General features: G+C 42.5%; 1 protein-coding gene across 1 annotated transcript in view; it reads right to left on the bottom strand.

Annotated features, from left to right (window-relative positions):
• The window catches only part of LOC137022919 (voltage-dependent calcium channel subunit alpha-2/delta-1), a 152009-nt gene that overhangs the window by 58546 nt on the left and 72822 nt on the right, over positions 1–20641 (bottom strand). The window contains exons 10-16 of the mRNA XM_067389388.1: positions 19709–19808; positions 10714–10872; positions 10131–10235; positions 7259–7337; positions 7065–7114; positions 6855–6938; positions 6692–6769 (exon numbers count right to left, since the gene is read on the bottom strand). Coding sequence (XP_067245489.1) covers positions 6692–6769; positions 6855–6938; positions 7065–7114; positions 7259–7337; positions 10131–10235; positions 10714–10872; positions 19709–19808 — 655 coding nt within the window. The remainder of the gene's footprint in view (positions 1–6691; positions 6770–6854; positions 6939–7064; positions 7115–7258; positions 7338–10130; positions 10236–10713; positions 10873–19708; positions 19809–20641) is intronic.

The raw sequence follows: 20641 nt of genomic DNA, 5'->3' as shown, positions 1-20641 counted from the left end.
ACGAATTGGGATATCGCTTAGAGAGCCCTATCATCTTCGTGTAAACTAAAACAAGCCAATGGAATTGGCGTGCGATATTTGCATAATGCGCACCGCCCCCGTCAGGTGTATATAAATAGGAAGCAGATGCAATCGCACTCTGTTTTTCGCTGAGGAGACAACTGGTGTCCGCGCTACAGCGAGGGTACAGAAACTGTGGCGACGGGACGTACGTCTCCGTTCCCTCCTTCAGGGAACGAGGGTTACATACGTAACCGAGACGTTCCCTTTCAGTCGGTCACGTTCGACGTACGTCAGTAGTGACCGACGAATTGGGATCCCAACTAAAGTGCCACAGTTACGAAACCCCTTCCAGTGCCCAGCGCAATCTCAGCCGCCCATAGCACCGGCTGGCGGTGAAGGGGGCGAGCTTACACCGAGAGAGTCTACTGCTGTCTAACCACTACCCACTAAGTAAACTAGACACACTGGGGAAGCGAACCCGTGAGGGACGCTGCGGAGACCACTACCTACCCAATGGGGGAGGAGTTTACATGGGAATACACACATGGACTGGCCCGGGGGGCAGTACGCATATGGAGTCCCTGGGATGGCTCCACCTGGTTAGGGGGAGACTCATCTGACAGGTGACAGCAGAGCTGGCTCTGCTAAGGGAAAGACACGGACTCGGCCCGTAGGGAGTTTTAAACCGTGGAAAATACACATATGGGACCGCTCACGTAGAGGGGTCGCGACATATGGGCCCCAGCCAACAGACAGCATCAGCGACGGATGTAGGCCTGGCATCAGACACTCCGCAATGTCCGAGCCGAAGGGGGAGGCGGAGGAACTCGACAGGGTTCGCCAAGCGGGGAACGCGACTGGAGTGAAAGTATGCACGTATCCGGCCAGTGGCGGGAATGGCATTGCAAGCCGACACTTAGAGTGGGTACAACACGTCTACCGACTAGTGGATGCGAGTACACGCGAGGATACCGGCTCTACACGTAGGCTATAAAACCTAGCGAACGTGTTAGGTGTTGCCCAGCCCGCAGCTCTACAGATATCTGTCAGCGAGGCGCCATGAGCCAGCGCCCAGGAAGAGGCCACCCCTCTGGTGGAGTGGGCTCTCAACCCGAGCGGGCAAGGCACGCCCTGGGATTCGTACGCCAAGGCGATGGCATCCACTATCCAGTGGGCCATCCTCTGCTTGGAGACAGCCTTTCCCTTCTGCTGGCCTCCGTAACAGATGAAGAGCTGATCTGAGGTCCTAAAGCTTCGCGTTCTGTCCACGTAAACGTGCAGAGCGCGGACGGGACAGAGCAAAGCTAGGGCTGGGTCTGCCTCCTCCGAGGGCAGCGCTTGCAGGTTCACTACCTGATCTCTGAAGGGAGTGGTAGGAACCTTGGGCACGTATCCAGGCCGGGGTCTCAGGATGACGTGAGAAGCACCGGGCCCGAATTCTAGGCACGTTTCGTCGACCGAAAATGCATGCAGATCCCCTACCCTCTTCAGGGAAGCCAATGCAACCAGAAGAACCGTCTTAAGAGACATTAGTTTCAGGTCGACTGATTGCAAAGGTTCGAAGGGATGACCCCGGAGAGCTGTGAGAACCAGGGTCAAATCCCGAGAGGGTACGGAGGAAGGGCGAGGAGGATTCAGTCTCCTGGCCCCCCTCAGGAATCTGACGATCAGATCGTGTTTCCCCAGGGACTTACCCTCAACTGCATGGTGATGTGCGGCAATGGCGGCAACATACACCTTGAGGGTGGAGGGAGACAGCCTTCGCTCCAACCCATCTTGCAGAAAGGAAAGCACGGATCCGACCGAACATGATCGGGGGTCCTCTCGGCGAGAGGCGCACCATTCGACGAACAGGTTCCACTTCAGCGCGTAGAGATTCCTAGTGGAAGGAGCTCTAGCGGAAGTGATGGTGTCTACGACCGATTGCGGGAGATCACTCAGAACCTCCGCATCCCGTCCAGGGACCACACGTGGAGGTTCCACAGATCGGGACGCGGGTGCCACAGGGTGCCCCGTCTCTGAGTCAGGGGGTCCTTCCTCAGAGGAATCGGCCAGGGAGGTGCTGTCACGAGGAGAATGAGGTCTGAGAATCAGGTCCGAGTGGGCCAGTACGGAGCCACTAACAGAACCTGCTCAGGGAATAAAACCACTGGCGGAGGGCAGTTTCCGGGGAGGCAAGCAGGACTACCTGGGCCTCGCCGAAACGCTGCCAAATCAGCTGGACCGCCTGGGGGTGGAGCCGCCACTCGCCCGCAAGTAGATGCTGCCGTGACAGCTCGTCGGCTGGACGGTAAAGCACACCTGAGACACGAGTGGCCCGAAGGGACCTCAGATCCTTCTGACTCCACAACAAGAGATGGCGGGCGAGTTGCAACATGCGACGGAAGCGTAGACCACCTTGACGGTAGGTGTACGCAACGGCCGCAGTGCTTAGTGAGCGGACTAGCACGTGCTTGCCTGACAACAGCTCCTTGAAGCGGGCCAGCGCAAGACGAACCGCTAGCAACTCGAGGCAATTGGTATGCCAATGCAGCTGAGGCCCCGTCCAAAGACCTGTCACTGCATGCCCGTTGTACGTGGCCCCCCATCCCGTGGCAGAGACATCTGTGGAGACCACAGCATGCCTGGACACTCGTTCGAGGGGTACTCCGGCCCACAGGAACGAAGGGTCCAACCACCGGACAAGGGTGCGACGGCAGCTCGGTGTCACGGGGACACGGAGCGTGCCGCACTGCCACGCCCATCTCGGGACCCGGCCGCGGAGCCAGTGTTGAAGCGGTCTCATATGAAGCAATCCGAGCGGCGTTACCGCGGCTGCAGATGCCATATGCCCCAGGAGCCCCTGAAAATCTTTCAGTGGAGCCGTTGTCCTGCACTTGAGCCAGCTCAGGCAGTTCAACACCGACTGAACGCGCACCTCGGTGAGATGCGCAGTCCGTGCGACCGAGTCTAGCTCGAGACCGAAACAAGAGATCCTCTACCCGGGGGCGAGTTTGCTCTTGTCCCAGTTGACCTGAAGACCCAACCGGTTGGGAGCTACAACCATGTCGGGTAGGACTTTGTACTGACATGCCCGACCCTCGAACGCAGACCGACCTAGGAAGGGTCTGTGTCGAGGCAGAATCGAGACATGAAAGTATGCGTCCTTCAGGTCTATTGCTGCAAACCAATCCTGGGGACGGTCCAGGATTGGCCGTAGCCCACCGCCCTTTTACGGTACAATGAAGTAGGGGCTGTAAAACCCCGACTTCATATCGGCTGGAGGGACCGGCTTGATTGTACCCTTCGCCAGGAGGACAGCAATCTCCACCCGGAGAACAGGAGCACTGTCCAACGACACCGGAGTGAAGTGGACAGCCCTGAAGACCGGGGGACGCCGGGCGAACTGAATCGCATAGCCGAGTCTGATAGTACGAATGAGCCAACTGGACAGGCTGGAGAGCGTGCTCCACGCTTCCAGACACTGGGCCAGCAGGACCAAAGGCACCACAGACGCACCGGGGGTGGGGCAGCAAGGCAGAGAGGGACCCGACCCGGACGGCTTGGGGGCGGCCCGGAGTGGGGTCAGACTCTGCGAGGCAGCAGTGTGCATGGGAGACCGCGCACGGGACGCGGTCTGCACCATCACACTGCCACCTGCTGGCGAATGGGGGGGGAGCTGTCAGCGGCGAGGCGGAGCCTGGCACACTGACAGACACCCCTTGTTGTGACCTGGAGTTTGAGGAAACTGCTCTTTTTGTGAAAAAGTGGGTACCGCTGGACTCCGGAGAGCCAGCGGCGGTAGACAGACTAACACAAATTCCCCCCGGCCCTCCTCCGGGGGTGGGAGAGATGGTGGAAAACTCTCCCGAAGAGCAAGATCCTTCCCCTCCAGGTTGCCCGTCTCAGTGCCGTGTTTTGCTCTTACGCTTACCACCGGGCTTAGCGGAGACGGGCTGGGCACCACGCCCGCGACCGGCACCCTGCTGTCTGGCTGGTGTAGGCTGCTGCTTTGCCGTCTTAGCAGGGGCGGAGGACGATGCAGGCGGGCGCCCTCGGCGACGAGCGGGCTGAGGCTGAGCCACGGGCGGCTGGGTGGAGGCAGCAGCGGACCGCCGTGGCATGACGTGATGATAGCCTCAGCCTGCTTCTGTGCAGCAGAGAACTGATGGGCGAAGCTCTCCACCGCGTCGCCGAATAGGCCGACCGGGGACACGGGGGAATTTAGGAACCTCTGCTTGTCGGCATCCCGCATGTCCGCCAGGGTCAGCCAGAGATGGCGTTGCTGGACTACCAAGGTAGACATCGCATGACCAACAGCGCGTGCTGTCACCTTCGTCGCCCGGAGGGCGAGGTCGGTGGCAGCGCGCAGCTCCCCCAGCAGCTGTTGGTCAGGACCTTCCTGGGGCATTTCCGACAGCGCTTTTGCCTGGTAGACCTGCAAAAGCGCCATCGCATGCAGGGCAGAGGCAGCCTGCCCACAGGAACTGTAAGCTTTCTCAGTCAGACCGGCTGAGAATTTACAGGCCCGGGACGGGAGACGCGGCTCACCACGCCAGCCAGCGGCCGTTGGACACAGTTGCATCGCAACAGACCGCTCGACTGGCGGGATCCTCGCGTACCCCCTGGCTGCCCCGCCGTCCAGGGAGGTGAAGGCGGACGGGGGCCAGGCCTCGAACGAACACTATACGGTGTCTGCCAAGACCTGGTCACCTCATCGTGCACCTCCGGGAAGAAAGGCATTGGGGCGGGACGCTGGGGCTGACCAGCGCGACCCGCCCCCAAATACCAATCATCCAGCCGCGATGGGCCGGGACAGGGTGGAGGGTTCCACTCGAGCCCGACACACAAGGCGGCCCGGGAGAGCACAGCCGAGAGTTCGGGATCCGATTCGGGCAACGCTGCCGTCCCGGAGGGCGGCAGCGCGTCCGGATCTTCCTCCCCGAACACTCAAACTCGCCTTCCGACGCAGCGATCGACATCTGATCCTCCGCCGGCGCACCAAAGGTAACGGCTGGACAGTCCGAAGAGGGCCCAGCGGAAACCAACGGCGGCAGGATGGGTTGCGGTGCTGATGAGGGGGCAGGGGCCCGCGGAGCGTTTCCGCTCGACGGGGGAGCCCTGACCGTTATCCTCAGGTCGCCCTCCCTATACAGCGCCGTACCGTCATTCCGGTTCCCGGGGCCGGAAAACGGTCGTACGCGGCATAGGAGAGGGGACTCCCGCTTCCTGAGACTTCAGGAAGGAGAGCCTCGACCTCAGCACCGCGATGGTCATGTTCCCGCAATGGGAACATGAACCATCCACAAACGCTGCTTCAGCGTGCTGAACGCCCAAACACGAGATGCAGCGATTGTGCCCATCAGCAGGGACCAGGGAACGACCGCACCCAGTAACGCACAGACGAAATGACATACTGTCAGGGTTCGTCTGTAAAGCTCTTTTAGAAGGGGAAGTCAACTCACTCGTGCTGAAGCACCCAGGGAGCGACGCGATGTGTCAGGTACACCACTCCCTGACACACCGAGGAACCGGCCCAAATCGCTGCCTCACACACACTCTTTTTTGTGTTGCTGTGAAAACAGCAGTTTAGAGCTTATAGCTCGGCTCCTCAGACACTCGCGACCTCGCTGCACGTGCCCTCTTCACCAGCACCAAAGCTCGCTGCAGATCCTCTTCTGAGGCAGTGTTTTAGTAAAAAAAACACACGAAGAAAGGAGTCTTCTAAATAGGACACCAGTGAATGGCTCCGAAGCGAAAGACAGAGTGCGATTGCATCTGCTTCCTATTTATATACACCTGACGGGGGCGGTGCGCATTATGCAAATATCGCACGCCAATTCCATTGGCTTGTTTTAGTTTACACGAAGATGATAGGGCTCTCTAAGCGATATCCCAATTCGTCGGTCACTACTGACGTACGTCGAACGTGACCGACTGAAAGGGAACTTAGCTTTGCCATCACAGGAATAAATTTCATTATAAAATATGTTTAAAAAAATATATTTTAAATTGTAATAATATTTCAAAATATTACTGTATTTTGATCAAATAAATGCAACTTAAACTCTTGAATGGTAGTGTACTGTATTTAATACATAGGCCTATCTATCCTGCATCAACAGCACATGCATGCGTCGTGCTGCTCATGTGAACAGCGTCGACCAATAATGAGTCGGCGTTCTGACGTAGAAACCGGAAGCACTTCACTGTGTCTACAACATAAACAGCATAGGAGAATACAGGGGAGAGTAGAAATTGTTGCGCGCAAAAAGTATTCTCGTCGCTTCATAAAATTGAGGTTGAACCACTGCAGTAACATGGAATATTTTAACAATGTCTTTACTACTTTTCTGGACCTTGAATGTGGTAATTACATTGCTTTCTATGTGGGGATCAAAAAACCTCTCAGATTACATCAAAAATATCTTAATTTGTGTTCCAAAGATGAATGAAGGTCTTATGGGTGTGGAACGACATGAGGATGAGTAATTAATGACAGAAAGGTAATGTTTGGGTGAACTAACCCTTTAACTGATATTTTCTAGATTTAATACAATTATATCCTGTTTGGTCATCATTTTTCTCTGTAGAAGCTCAAATAGTTTTAATAATTTAATTTCACTATTACCCTAAATTATAAAAGGCAGTAATAATAAAGAATTTTTGAGTGTTTCAACCGGAAAATCAAGATAAACAATAAACTGACCTGGTTCTGAGATTCGCCCTCCCTGGATTTGGTCTTGTTGAACACAGGTAGTGTGCCTGTGATGACTAGGCCCAACTCCTGAGGTCATGATGAGAACACAGAAGACAATGAAGCATATAGCACTTTAAAGGGTTTCTATGATGTTTGTTAAAAAAGGTTGTACCAGAGCATCCAGGTAAACGTTGGTCCACTGCACTTGTTTAGCATCTGCAAGGACCATCGGCCTGCTCAAAACATCTAGATATTCCTAAGCAACAGTGAACAACACAAAGCAATCCAATGTAGGTCATCCTTGGACCTTCACATACTCCTAAACAAGAGCAACTATCAAAATAAACAAATCAAATTTAAAGCGCTTTGGCGTTATACAGACCTGTGTGTTTATGCGGATGGCTCCAATGGAAGGGATTTCGTAGAAATATCCTAGAAAACATACCATATGGTGTCATTTATTTTATCTTTTTGCAATCCAGTGCTGAACCTGCTAAAGAGGGTGTGAGACGTGAGAATTATATTTGTGCTTCAGCCACTAGAGGGCAAACACAGACTGAGCAAAGCAACACTTACCTTTATTAGCACAGGCCATCCACTTTATTGGCCCTGTGTCATAGTTGTGTTGACCCACAGAGAACGTGAACACACGCACCTGAAATCAAACAGCATAGTATACAAATTCATACATACATAAATAAATGCAAACATAATTGATGAGGCCTGTTTAATGAATCCACATATAATGAACATGTATAATTTTTTTAATAAGAAGTAATATGAAAATAAAGGAATAAATGACTTAATAAAACAAATACAACTCATTTTTAATCCTGACTTATTTTTATTCATTTTAACTTTGATTTGTTTATTCTTTCATTTTTTTTTTTTTTTTTTCTTGCTCAACCAATGCACTGGAGCAAAGACCGCCTTCCTCATTTACATTTTGCACATGGAAAAGTAAAAATGAATAAATAAATGCACATTTAAATAAAGCTGGAAATAAATACAAATGGGAATATATATATATATATATATGAATGCATAAATAAATATAAAAATAAATTCAATGAAAAAAAAATAAATAAATAAATAAAATAAAATAAATGTAAAAAATAAAGTGAGGATTAAATGTTATTATAAATGAATCTATTCCTTTATTTTAATTTAATTTATTTTTTATTTAAAGTCCAGGCCCAGTGAATTGCCTTAGAATGTGCAGCATTATTTATTTATTTATTTTCACGCGCAGCATTATTTAATGTGTTGACGTAATTTCAACTGAAACAGGAAGTCAAAGGGCGACATTTCAGACAGCTCTACCCCTTTTTTTAAATAGCCAATAGTGATTCGTTTATACCACAGCTTGCCCAGAGCCGTTAAACTCTGTAAAACCTCGGTTTTCTTCTAATCTCTAACCGTACCCCCTCCATATCGCTTTAAAATACAGCATTCTGTGCAGAATTCAGATGGGTCCGATACGGGTGTGTCTCATACGTTCTGAAAAGTGAAGCCACGGGCTCTTTGATCGCCCCCTGGAGGCTGGATGCAGTACAGGTCATAAACCCCGCCCTCTCAATGCAGTCGAATGAGACTTCAGTGAAAACTTAAAAATAAATTCTGCTTCAAATAAAACTTTCTGAAAGATGGTTTTGGTCATTTAAGGTAGTTGTTATAACACTTATATATATTCAATTGTTCGTTTTTGTGATGATTTAGATTTTAGCTAGCAATTTGATGCTATAAAAAAGGGGCGTGTCGTCATGATTCGAAGTTGATTGACAGCTTGTCTGAGGACTGTCGGAGCTTCGAGGGGAGATTGAAGATGTATAACTAACTATTAATTTTCGATTTCTTTGTTATTTAACACCAACAAAATTAGTTGTTCAGCAGTAAACTGTACTAACAGACCTACAGGATCTGACGGATCACTGAACTTTTTTTCTGTAACATCAAATGTAGGCGTTATAAGCTAATTAATAAATGTTATTAGTTAAGATAACACACCTAATGTTAACCATGTCGGGAAAAAGCAGGTGATCGTTATCTGGCAGTTACTTATTATTTTTATGGGTATAAAATAATAATTAGCAGAACAAAACTAATGATAGCTTACTCTAATTACAGCAATCGATCTCCTGTAACGTTAGTTGAACTTGATTTAAAATGGCAGGGCCGTTTCTGACTGTTTAGAGTTGTTTCTAGTGGCATATCATATTGATTTTATCTACTGAATTTGCTTTTTCAAAAATATTATTGCTCTAGAAACAGAATAGCCTACTATTTTATAGGTAAGTTAGACTTTTAAATTGTGTATAATTTTTATAGTCTATTTAAAATACATGAATGATGACGCAGTCGTCTGGGCGGAAGTTTGATATCGCGACTCCGGCTCAACTGACGATTCCTTCTGCGCATGCCCAGGCTCCAAACTTTTTTTTTTTACGTATTGCGTAACGTGTCAGTGCCCATTCATCAGCCCATTTTGGCTTCAGTTCAATAGAGTGCCCCAGGGATGACGCGTTTTTGTAGGCCAACCCGGAAGTTAGCGGTGCACGGGTTCCCTCGACTGAAAGCCTATGCATTTTTCCCATAGACTTTTGGAAAATCGCAGAAAATAAGCTCTGTGTTTAACAAAGGGTTATGACACTTACACGTTTTGTCTATCAAGATAATCTTTACAAGTTAACACAACATTTATAGATTTTGAAGCCTAAATAAAGTCGTCAGATATAAAAGGCTAACAGTAGGCTATAAACGGACTACAGCACACCATGGTCGCGGATCAACATCACCACCACCAAGCTTCCTCAAACTTTATTTAGAAAACAACTCTATTTAAAAACATGCTCACTGATTATATATACGCTGTGTATGAATACTTATCCACTTTTTCATGAGAAATGCTGTCCAAATGTCCTGTTTGTCATGATGACGTCTAAAGTCCCCGCCAAAGGAAGTAGTCCCTTTTAGCAATTTGTTAGCAACCGCCGATTGTAAGACACAGTAAAAGTTTAAAAAATCACAAGTGGGTTATAACTGGTGTGTTTTATGTCATAGATCAAAACGTGAAAGTATTTAGAGGCTTTGTTTACCACAGACCTTATTTCAGGCGATTTAGCAAAAACCCATTCAAAAAACCCACTTTACGGCGTTGGAACCGGAAGTCCTAAAATGCTAACTCGCTTCCGGGTTTTGCCTACAAAAACGCGTCATCCCTGGGGCACTAACACAGCAAAAGAAAGAAATTCATATAGGTTTTGAACAATTTGAGGGTGAGTAATTGATGACTGAATTTTCATTTTTGGGTGAACTATCCTTTTAACCACATAGTAGCTAGAATTTGTTTTTTCATTACAAACTGTATAAAATCCAGATTCACACACACACACACACACACACACACACACACACACACACACACACACACACACACACACACACACACCTTTTTGTCAATGTTGTATCTGCTGAAGATTTCCTCTGCTCTCTCCTCGCCTCCGTCAGTAAACAGCATTATAATCTTGTTGCAGTTTGCTCTGGTGATGTTTGGCTAAAATGAACACAATCATATGCTGTTACATAGAATAAACAGCAGAGGTCAGCAGAACACAACAATACTACTATTAAAACTTAATATAAGGTTTAATCAGCACCCTCTTAAAAAACAAATATTACTAAGCAGAAGTGATTCTAGGATTTCACTCTCTGGGGGGAAAATAATGTTTCTTGCCTTAAGTCCATTTATGATCGAATCCACCACTGACTGGAAGGAGGGATATGTGATGTATCAAACTATATTATTTTAACACCAGGTAAAGAGAGGGTGCAGAGTGATATCTTATTATAGACACTCTTTTCAGCCAATGTGAAGAGAGAGAGACCACACAAAGTGCAGATTTTAATGCTGCTGACCACTGAAAGGAAGACCGAAGCCCCCTAAATGTGTTAAATATGATTATAGTGATGGTTTCAGTTTTTGCAATTCATAGATAGATTTCTTAAATTAAAATATAATAAAAAAATCATACATTTGAGAGCTGATTGAAGGCAAATTCAAAGCCTTTGGTGTAGTTGGTGATGCCCTTGGCTGTAATGTTCTGAACTGCATCTTTTAAGATCTTCTTATTGCGGACGTTAGCTTGAACCAGGTGGTCGAAACATGCTGTGTTATTCACTTTTGTGTTAAACTGTAAGAGAAGAGAGAGAGAAAGAGAGAGAGAGAGAAAAAATCATTGGTCTTCTCATTGTTCATTCACAGCAAGATTTTCAGAATTGCAACAAAAGTTTGTGTGACTTAAAAGATCTATATACTTGGGTCAGAATCTCTGCAGGTGTTTGTGAGTATGCGCATGTGTTTGGTACAGTCAGTGATGAAAATAATTTGAGCTGACAAGCTGGATACCCTTACAAGTTTCTAATTTTCTGTTCAGATAGGGCTCTCTGTGTTCTGTCACTTATTGCAGCTGACCTCTGTGAACCTGATACTTCAAAGCTGGAGCGTGTGAGGAGATTGTGAACAAGAAAATAGACTTGGGTAGAGGAAGGAAAGAGGGGGAAAAAGGGAGAATGAACAATGGGGGGGGGGGGGGGGATAAACAGTATATGGAAAACTGCAGAATAATCCACAAATAGAGTGCAAAATCTAAAAAAAAAAAAAAAAAAAAAAAAAAAATGGTTTCAACCTCAGGGTGTTAAACTAAATATTATATGAGCAGTTGTACTTTTTATTCACTTCATGTGAGGTTTGCATGCCTTGTAAAAAATGTGGGGCATGAAAATGCTAAAATAAAATAAAATAAAATAAATAATAATAAAAACATTTTTTTAATTTTATTTTTAAATGTATTTATTTACTACAATTGAATTGAATATCAATTCTACAGATTGTGTTTGATTACGACACTTTGATTTCAATTGATGATATATTCAAGAAACTCAAGAACTCTTGAGGATTGTTAGGGCAAAAATCACGATTTTAAAGGGGGGAAGCAGACATTGTCTGTGTTTAAAATGAGCTACATTTCATGCACAGTTAATTTTAAGACAGATAATAGTTAATCTAATATATCAAACAGTTCTCACAACAAAAATAAGGTTCCTCTGATGCTTAATTGGACACCAATTTGTACCTTATCCAGACAACGCCTCCTATAACCCCAACAATGGGAAAAGTCAGAATGATTAACAGGTGAATCAATTACAGCACCATTACAGCTAATGAGGAGGTATGTGCAAGCTCATGCAAAAATTAAAATGATTACTAAAACTCCAGCTCTCTCAGAGGACATGAAAAAAAGCACATAGTGCACTTCCTGTGGCATATGCAAGCAGAACACACCTTCAAATCTCCCGTGATTACTGTAGTGCTGTTTTTCTTCCATTTTTAATGATCCAGTTCTTATTTTTTCATTCACGTCAACTCGAAAGGCTTTCTGACTTTGAATTTCTCGCCGGACACAGAGAGGTGTCATTAGGAGACATGCGCCAGTCATTGATGTAACTGTGGGATCAGGTGTCTGTGCTCTGTTGAATGAGCTGGATGTCACAGTGTCTGCTGAATGAACCGATGAGTCACGGTTCGATTAGTTGTTCCAGCATTGACTGAATATTTAATTAACGCTCGAAATTATCTCCACGGAGGCCCCCGTGACTCACTGCTCTCAGCATACGGCGGGTTATAAATAGAGGAATAGGACAAACTGATGATACACAGACCCCTACACACACCAGACGGTGCACACTCACAGCGTAGATGGCTAGATGATTATAACGAGAGTGTTCTTGTTCTGTTGTGTCATGCCGCTTCCCAGAGGAACTTTTTATTTCTCCGGGGTTTCTCGTTCATAGTTTAGGGGACGTGAAGTAGTTTTCAGTTATGTTTAAGATTAAGCATTACAATTTTCTCAGGTGCTGCTTCTAAAATTCCCATGGAGAAATAAAAATAGAACAAAAAATGAGACGACTGCTTCTATACAGTAATAATCATAACCCAAATGTGAAGCAGAGGGGTCTTGTATCATCCAAAAAAAATTGTCAAGTTCACAATAATGACCAAACTGTCACGCAAAGACTTTGGCTTCTGTCAATTATCGCTGACATTTCAAAATAAAGCTTTGTGAATTAAACACAGCTGCTCGCTGAAAGATTAATTGATCTAACATAAAATTTAGGCATATGTTAAAATTATATATGACTATATAAATGAATATATATGTATTATCAAGATACTTTAACACTATTTAGAGAGGGACCATATTTACTCTGAGCAGAGTTAAATCAACTCTGCTCAGAGTACATATGGTCCCTCTCTAAATAGTGTTAAAGTAACACTGAAGCAGTGTTAAAGTTAATGAGATAATTAAGCAATTAATAAGGCTGTGACTGAAGTCAGTTGTAGTTATTGTGTTTCTCTTTTCTTCAGTGATTCTGCTTGTTAACAGCAGGTGTTCATCACTAATGCACAATCATCACTTAATTAATTGCTTATTTATCTCATTAACTTTAACTCTGCTTTAGTGTTATTTTAACACTATTAGAGAGGGACCATATGTACTCTGAGCAGAGTTGATTTAACTCTGGAGATTTTGCTGTGTGGAGCTTGTAGCCAGTGGCGCTCATATGGGGCCGAGTTCCGGGTCCATACCCCCTATATACCAATCCTTCCGGAATTTGCCACTGGCTCTTACACAGATAGTGGAAAAACATGAGATATAGTTAATTTTGGGTATATCAAACAGGCAATCTTTGGTCTTATTGGTCAAGTTTCTGTGCTCCTGAATTTTTCTATGGTGTGCAGCGTGATAACTAATCTCTGTGTGTGAAAGACATGTGTAGTGTGTGTGTGTGTGAGATCTTCAATAAAAAGCAGTGCAATAATACAGAACGGTGATTAAACTGACTTGGAACCTGTGCATTGCACACCTTCCAGCCAATCAGAGTCGAGTATTCAGATAGGCCATGTTATAATACTTATTTCTACCATATATTTAATAGAAATAAAAATTACAAATATTATGCAGCATGACTAAGGGTATAAATGTTTGGTCTGATAACAATTCAATTAAATTCCAGTTATTTTGATCCAGTGCATCATGACATGTAAAATTTAGTCAGTTTATTAAACTTACGACTTGGTTATAAAACCAATCATTTTCATTTATTATTTTGGTTTAAATTATTGTAATATATGAGAAGAGACCAAGTATGGAGTGCATCACCTGCCTTGATTGAAGATTTTCTTTTTCTTTTTTTTTTTTCTTTTCTTTTTTTTAAATAAAACTAAGTATTTTAATTCTGGATTTTGCAGCATAATTAAGGATTTAAATATTTGCTCATAAAAATTTAATTAATTTCAAAAATAAAAATATGACTGCTGTAATTGGCCAGTCAGAATCAAATATTCCAGACCGCTGTGTAAATAAAGAGCTAACTGACTTGATATGCTGGCAAATGAACAGTTTGAGGCAATGTTAGGATCTTTTCTGAAACCCTAAAAGAGACACATGAGAGTCTTTTACTAAAAACAAAAAGCAGGTGACTTATAATCTAGTCGTATTGCTGTACAGGAGAAACAAATTAAGATATTAGAGATATTCCAATTGAATGTAGATATTAAATAGGTCACAATTGTTAATTTTCTTTCCAATATGGGCCACTCTTATTGTAGAGAACATGTGAACCTTTGACAGAGAAAAACAACCCTGATTCATAAACTGAGAATCTAATTCCATTTTTTGTCTCCAACCAGAGGAAGGTTGGAAACATGAAATCCACCTCTTAAAACCGGAGTGACCTCAAGGGACCAATTTAGAGCTATAATCTTATGTTCACCATTCAAATTGTTTGCTGCAAGTCAATTGCACTAGTCAATCATTTCCTATGAAAATCCGCCTCACAGATGAGTCAGTCTAAATGATGAATTGGGTAATATCCTTGAACAATTCAATGACGGTTGCCACAGCACTGCCCTAATGAGCATCAATAATCTTGATCCAATATTTGCCTTCCTAAATAACTTGTCTAATATTTATTTGGACAATGACTGAAATTAGAGACACTTTAGCTGACCAGCAGAGGAAGACTGTTTTATCATAATATGTCATATTTCCTTTGCTTCGCCTTCACTATAAATGTCACATTTGCATGGACATGTACCATCTATAATGATTATAGCTCTTGTGTTAAGACAAAAGGCTGAATGTGGCTATGAAATCTATGAAAAAAAAAAAATGAACAAGCGTGCATTTTTAACACCTGCCTTGATTCAGCCTTAAAATATTTTAAAATAAATATAAACTACAAATAGTTTAATTATGGATTATGCAGCATAATTAATGGTGGAAATATGTGCTTTGACAATAATTTAAATAACTGTGCAATCTTCTCAATTTGCCTAATTGTAATGGATTTCATTTATACGTGTTCATGCATTAATCCATTTTACACTAAAAATCATAAGACATTCTTATGATCTCATATGTAACCAACTGCATCACTGGCCCATATAAATATAGCATATGTTTATATGACTAAATCTTAATTTCCTTTATATTCAGTTGGCTTTTCAAATATGTATGAAGATTTATGAAATCCTTGGGCTATTGGTGGCTGTGCATGTGGCATCATATTGCAAAGTCTTGTTAAAATGAACAACATTTGTTTGTAAGAGACAGTCGAAAGCCCCCTCGCTGCACTCATACACACATACAGTGCAGTATATGAATAACAGGTTATTGTGTAACATCATAATGTGTATACATATGTACTGTGCTGTATGCAATAAGCAGCACAATAGTATTAAATTCCAAACACAGCCTGCATTACAATACATTTTCCTTCCAAGTCTTGTTGCTCTCTATGATTTGGCAGGAATGCATAACATCTCTTGTGAAAGAAGATTTTGGATTTGTTTATCAAGCAATGTCTGCATGAAGCCAGTCTAAATTTTACTTACAACTGAAATGATCAGATATTTTATTTGTCCTTCATGGTTAAAATCATTTCAGCTGTATATGCAGATCATAATCCTCCTCACTTTCCCTTTTCACAAACCAAACAGCTACCATATGGCACATATTGTGTACACTGGTGGTGATCAACCATCCAAAAACAAATCACTACCATATTATAGATTTATAGATTCAGCCAACTCAATGACTTCTCTACCCATAATGCCCACAAAGCCCTTTTATTTAAAACTACAGATGCTCTCAAACTACTGATCTGTACAAACACACACCAAATTTGATCTTTGGGTATCAAACTAATGCATTTATGTGACTGTGGGCACAGCCTCTGTCTTTCTGTTCTTGCTCAAATACACACAAGCACACTCACACATACGCATAACACAATGCTACACTGTCATTGGCATACGTTCCCTGAAGCGAATCCTGTTGACAGATCTCACAGAGCTAATCCTTTATCGGAACAGTGATTCTTCCAATGTAAGAAAACCTCAAAATCCTCTGAGAAGAGAAAACAATAAATTAATCAAACTTTATTTACTGAAGAATAAAAAATGTATGATACCAAGCATGATTTTTGGCGCAATATCACTCTGAGTGCAAAAACTGAATGCGATTTATCATTTCACACTTGTATGGCTTTTTTTGCCGCTCTTTTCCATGTGATTACAATGAATGCAGACTGAAGCTTTTAAGCTTAAGGACACAAAAGCACCATAAAAGCATCATAAAAGTGGTCCATTTGAACTACTGTATATGCCAAGTCTAATTAATTCAAATAACAGGTTTGTGTGAGGAGCAGAAATCGTTATTCACAAATAATTTTCTCCTCAAGTGAGCTATTAAAGGGATAGTTCACCCAAAAATGAAAATTCTGTCATCATTTACTCACCCTCAAGTTGTTCCAAGCCTATATAAATGTCTTTGATCTGCTGAACACATATGTAAGAAGATATTTGGAAAAATGTCAGTAACCAAAAAGATCTCATCCCCCATGGACTGCCATAGTAGGAAAAATAAATATTATGCAAGTCAATAGGGGATGAGATTGGTTTGGTTACTGACATTCTTCCAAATATCTTCCTACATATGTGTTCAGCAGATCAAAGACATTTATATAGGCTTGGAACAACTTGAGGGTGAGTAAATGATGACAGAATTTTCATTTTTGGGTGAACTATCCCTTTAACTGCTGAGTCAGTGAGTTGAACTCGAGAATCAAATCAGTGTGATTTGTAAATAGATCATTAAATGATTTGACTGAAAAAATCAAATCATGAATCAGAGACATTGCCATTTCTATAATGAACACTTAAAGCAAAGTTGAGTTGATGTCAAGATTTTTTAAATAAATAACGACTTTTATAACAGTTTATAATAGTTTGGCATAATTTTTCAAGCTTGAAAGTGTCAGTCCTTGTTCTGTGTAATTGAGAGAAAAAGAGCGATTCATGTTTGGAACGTCATGAGCTTAAATGGTTAGTTCACCCAAAAATGAAAATTCTGTCATTAATTACTCACCCTCATGTGGTTCCACAACACGTTTGACCTTCGTTCATCTTCAGAACACAAATTAAGCTATTTTTGATCAAATCTGATGGCTAAGTGAGGCCTGCAATGACAGAAAGATAATTAACACTTTCATATGCCCAGAAAGCTACTAAAGACATATTTAAAACAGTTCATGTGACTACAGTGGATCAACCTTAATGTTATGAAGTGACGAGAACCTTTTTTTGTGCAGCAAAAAAAAGAAAAGAAAAAAGAAACAACTTTATTCAATATCTAGCAATAGACGATTTTAAAACACAGCTTCGTGAAGTTTCAAAGCTTTACAAATCTTTTGTTTCGAATCAGTGATTCTGAACTGCCAAAGTCACGCCCCCCAGCGGTGAATCATTGACATTTCGAAACGTTTCAAAACCCTTATGACATAATGAAGCTTAATTTACTGAAATCGCGTGACTTTGACGTTTGATACACGCTCCAAACCAGTGATTCGAAACAAAAGATTCGTAAAGCTTTGAAGCTTCATGAAGCAGTGTTTTGAAATTGTCTATCACTAAATATTGTCTCTTCAACATTAAGATTGAACCACTTAGTCACATGAACTATTTTAAATATGTCTTTAGTAGCTTTCTGGGTGTTTGAAAGCGTTAATTATCTTGTTGCCAATGCAGGCCTCACTGAGCCATCAGATTTGATCAAAAATATCTTAATTTGTGTTCTGAAGATGAACAAAGGTCTTACAACTGTGGAACGACATGAGTGTGAGTAATTAATGTTGCTAAAGAGGATGTTTTGCTGTAGACATTTTTACAATATTACTTTAAACTGTCTTTACTAACTGATAAAAGACTATTTATTAGGTGCACTGAAATGAATAATATTAATATACATCATCTGTGCACGAGGTAGGGCCTTAAAAACATCAGCCAATCGTTTACGCGATGATTGTCCCTCTGGCTTGTCAATCACTGCCATGACGTTCCTTGTGAGAGACTCTCCAGTAACTTTCCACACTCCACAGGCGCCGCATGCGATGTTTTTGTCTTGAGACAGGAGTAACAACTGCAGATTATTAGTTACCTGCGGTGAGTCCGACATAATGAATCCACTAACATGACACAGCGAATGCTGGTGGTAAACAAACACTCGTGTTCCAATACTCGTGCACGAGTTTTGGGAGGCGTTCCCACGAAAGCAGGGGAGGTTGTTCTTACACATGCGCTCATTTCAAAAACTCAGTAACAGTCTTTGGTTTCTCAATCGACGAAAAGATCCTCTTTAGCACCTTTAATGACTGAATTTTCATTTTTGGGTGAACTAACCCTTTAAGTAAATAATGACAAAGTATCTCTTTATGAAATAACCTATACAACAAGCATGACAGGTTTGGACATCAGCATCCTGTGAGCTGCTGGTCAGAAGAAAAATAAGTTGAGAGAGAAAAAAAAAGAAAAAAAAAACCTGATAGAACCCAAGTAAAAGATCAGCTAGCCGAGATGGATTGGAGGCTCCTTCCGAGAGGAATGATGTATAGCAATTTCCTCCCTTTTGCTCTGGCCTTCTCTTTCTCACTCAGCCTGATCTCTTCCCCTCACTTTGTCCAGCCATTTTCAATTCAGCACACAGAGTCTAGAAGCAGCCTTTTCATTAAACGCCTGTTTTCAAGTGGCAAGCTACAGCCAGATCCATATTTCATTACAACTCTTCTGTCTCTCTCTTTTTCTCTCTTTCTCACACACACATATATTTCTGTTACATCACACACCAACCTGCAACCCACAAACTATAGAAACTCCTCACTTTAAATTGAATCCAAAGAAACAATGTCTTGTTCCATTTTTACTGTACGGCTGTGCCTAAATATGGTTGTCACAGTTTTCTGAGAGATTAATCCCATTCTGTAGACACAGTTTGTCATTTACACATACATTTTTCTTTTTTATGGAAGTGACAAGCACTTTCTGCAACCATATTTAGTCATAAAACTTGTGAAAAACAACTTTTATTAGATCCACATTGTTTGTGCAGAACCAAACGGAACATCTAGTTGCTAATGCAGTGATGCTACAGCTGACAGCTCACCTGAAATGCATCTTTCTTGGAAGAACATGGGTTTTGAACAACGTGAAAGTGAGCGAATAAAAACAAATTGTTAATTTCTGGGTGAACCGCTTCTTTTACAACCGTAAAGAAGCTTCTTTTTCAATAGAATTTTGTTTGCTTAAAGTGACGAGGTGCCAAAATGTTGCTACAATTATTGCTATTCATGTGTAGGCTACTCATTTAACAGATGCTAAAATGGAGCTATCCAAAGCTAGCAAATTAGCTTTCAAGCTATCTTGCTAATTAGGAATATTACACCAAAAGTGACTCATTCTAGAAAAATAGTACAGCTGCAACACAATGTTCCAGAATTGCTTCCAGAAAAGCAGAATGAGAATGTGCAATGTTATAACTATACTATGTAAACTACATAGTAGGAGTGAGTCATATGGTTGTCACAGCTAACACTTTGCAATGCACCCACATAGCATATGGTCATACTTACATGGACGACATTGACATAATCATCATCGGAAAGTGTCTCCAGCATTTCACTGACAGAAGTTCGGATCAGTTTAAGGGTCAGTCCGGACACACTTCCACTCCTGCAACACAGCAATACAGTTCATCCAAAAAATGAAAATTCTGACATCATTTAAGGACTTGAAAGGTGACTAAATGATGACAGAATTTTTTTTTTTTTTTTAGGTGAACTATCCATTTAAGCCCTGTTAAAGAAACCATGTGCCTCAAAAAAAAAAACAAAAAAAAAAAAAAAAAACTGATTTCTTAAAGATACAGTGTCATGAGAAATCAAAACATTTTGCAGTTTGCTATATATTATGGTATTATTTAAAATTATTTGTGTAATAATAAACACTGGTTTGTTGCATAAATAGTTTTACCATTTGTTATTCTTCTAGTTATTTAATCATAGTGGCTAATGAATCAAAAGTCTCGCACATTCACAGGAAATAGTTTACTTCTGCATTGAAAATTAAGGTGGATAGTGCATAAAACAAATTAGACAATGTAATTTCTTGTATTTGATAAATTGTTAATAAAAAATAGAATTGTTTTCATACTTGAATGTTCAAAAAACACATTCTTTTTCATATTTCAATTCATTGCAGCCTGTCAGTAACGCTCTGTTTAGTTCCGGTCTCTATGAAGCCCCTCCTTCCGAAATGACTGGTCGGCTAGACCAGTGTGTTGCGATAGGTCAACCCCTTCGAGCATGTTTCAGAATTGTAATGCCCCTTATCATAACTGTGAGTTTTAACACACTACTAATGCAACTCAACCAAGCCTTACCCCCTTTTTTGGGGGGGTATGCTTTGGGCATGAATTATTTAATTAAGAATATTATGATGTGTGATGTGTATGTTCCCGGACGGAAATTCAAGACTACAATCTAGGCGTTTCAGGGAGTTCAGAA

The sequence above is a fragment of the Chanodichthys erythropterus genome, chromosome 7, assembly GCF_024489055.1.
Source record: "Chanodichthys erythropterus isolate Z2021 chromosome 7, ASM2448905v1, whole genome shotgun sequence".
In the NCBI taxonomy this organism is placed as follows: Eukaryota; Metazoa; Chordata; class Actinopteri; order Cypriniformes; family Xenocyprididae; genus Chanodichthys; species Chanodichthys erythropterus.
Note: the sequence above shows the minus strand (reverse complement) of the source record. Positions and strands in the feature narration are given on the sequence as shown.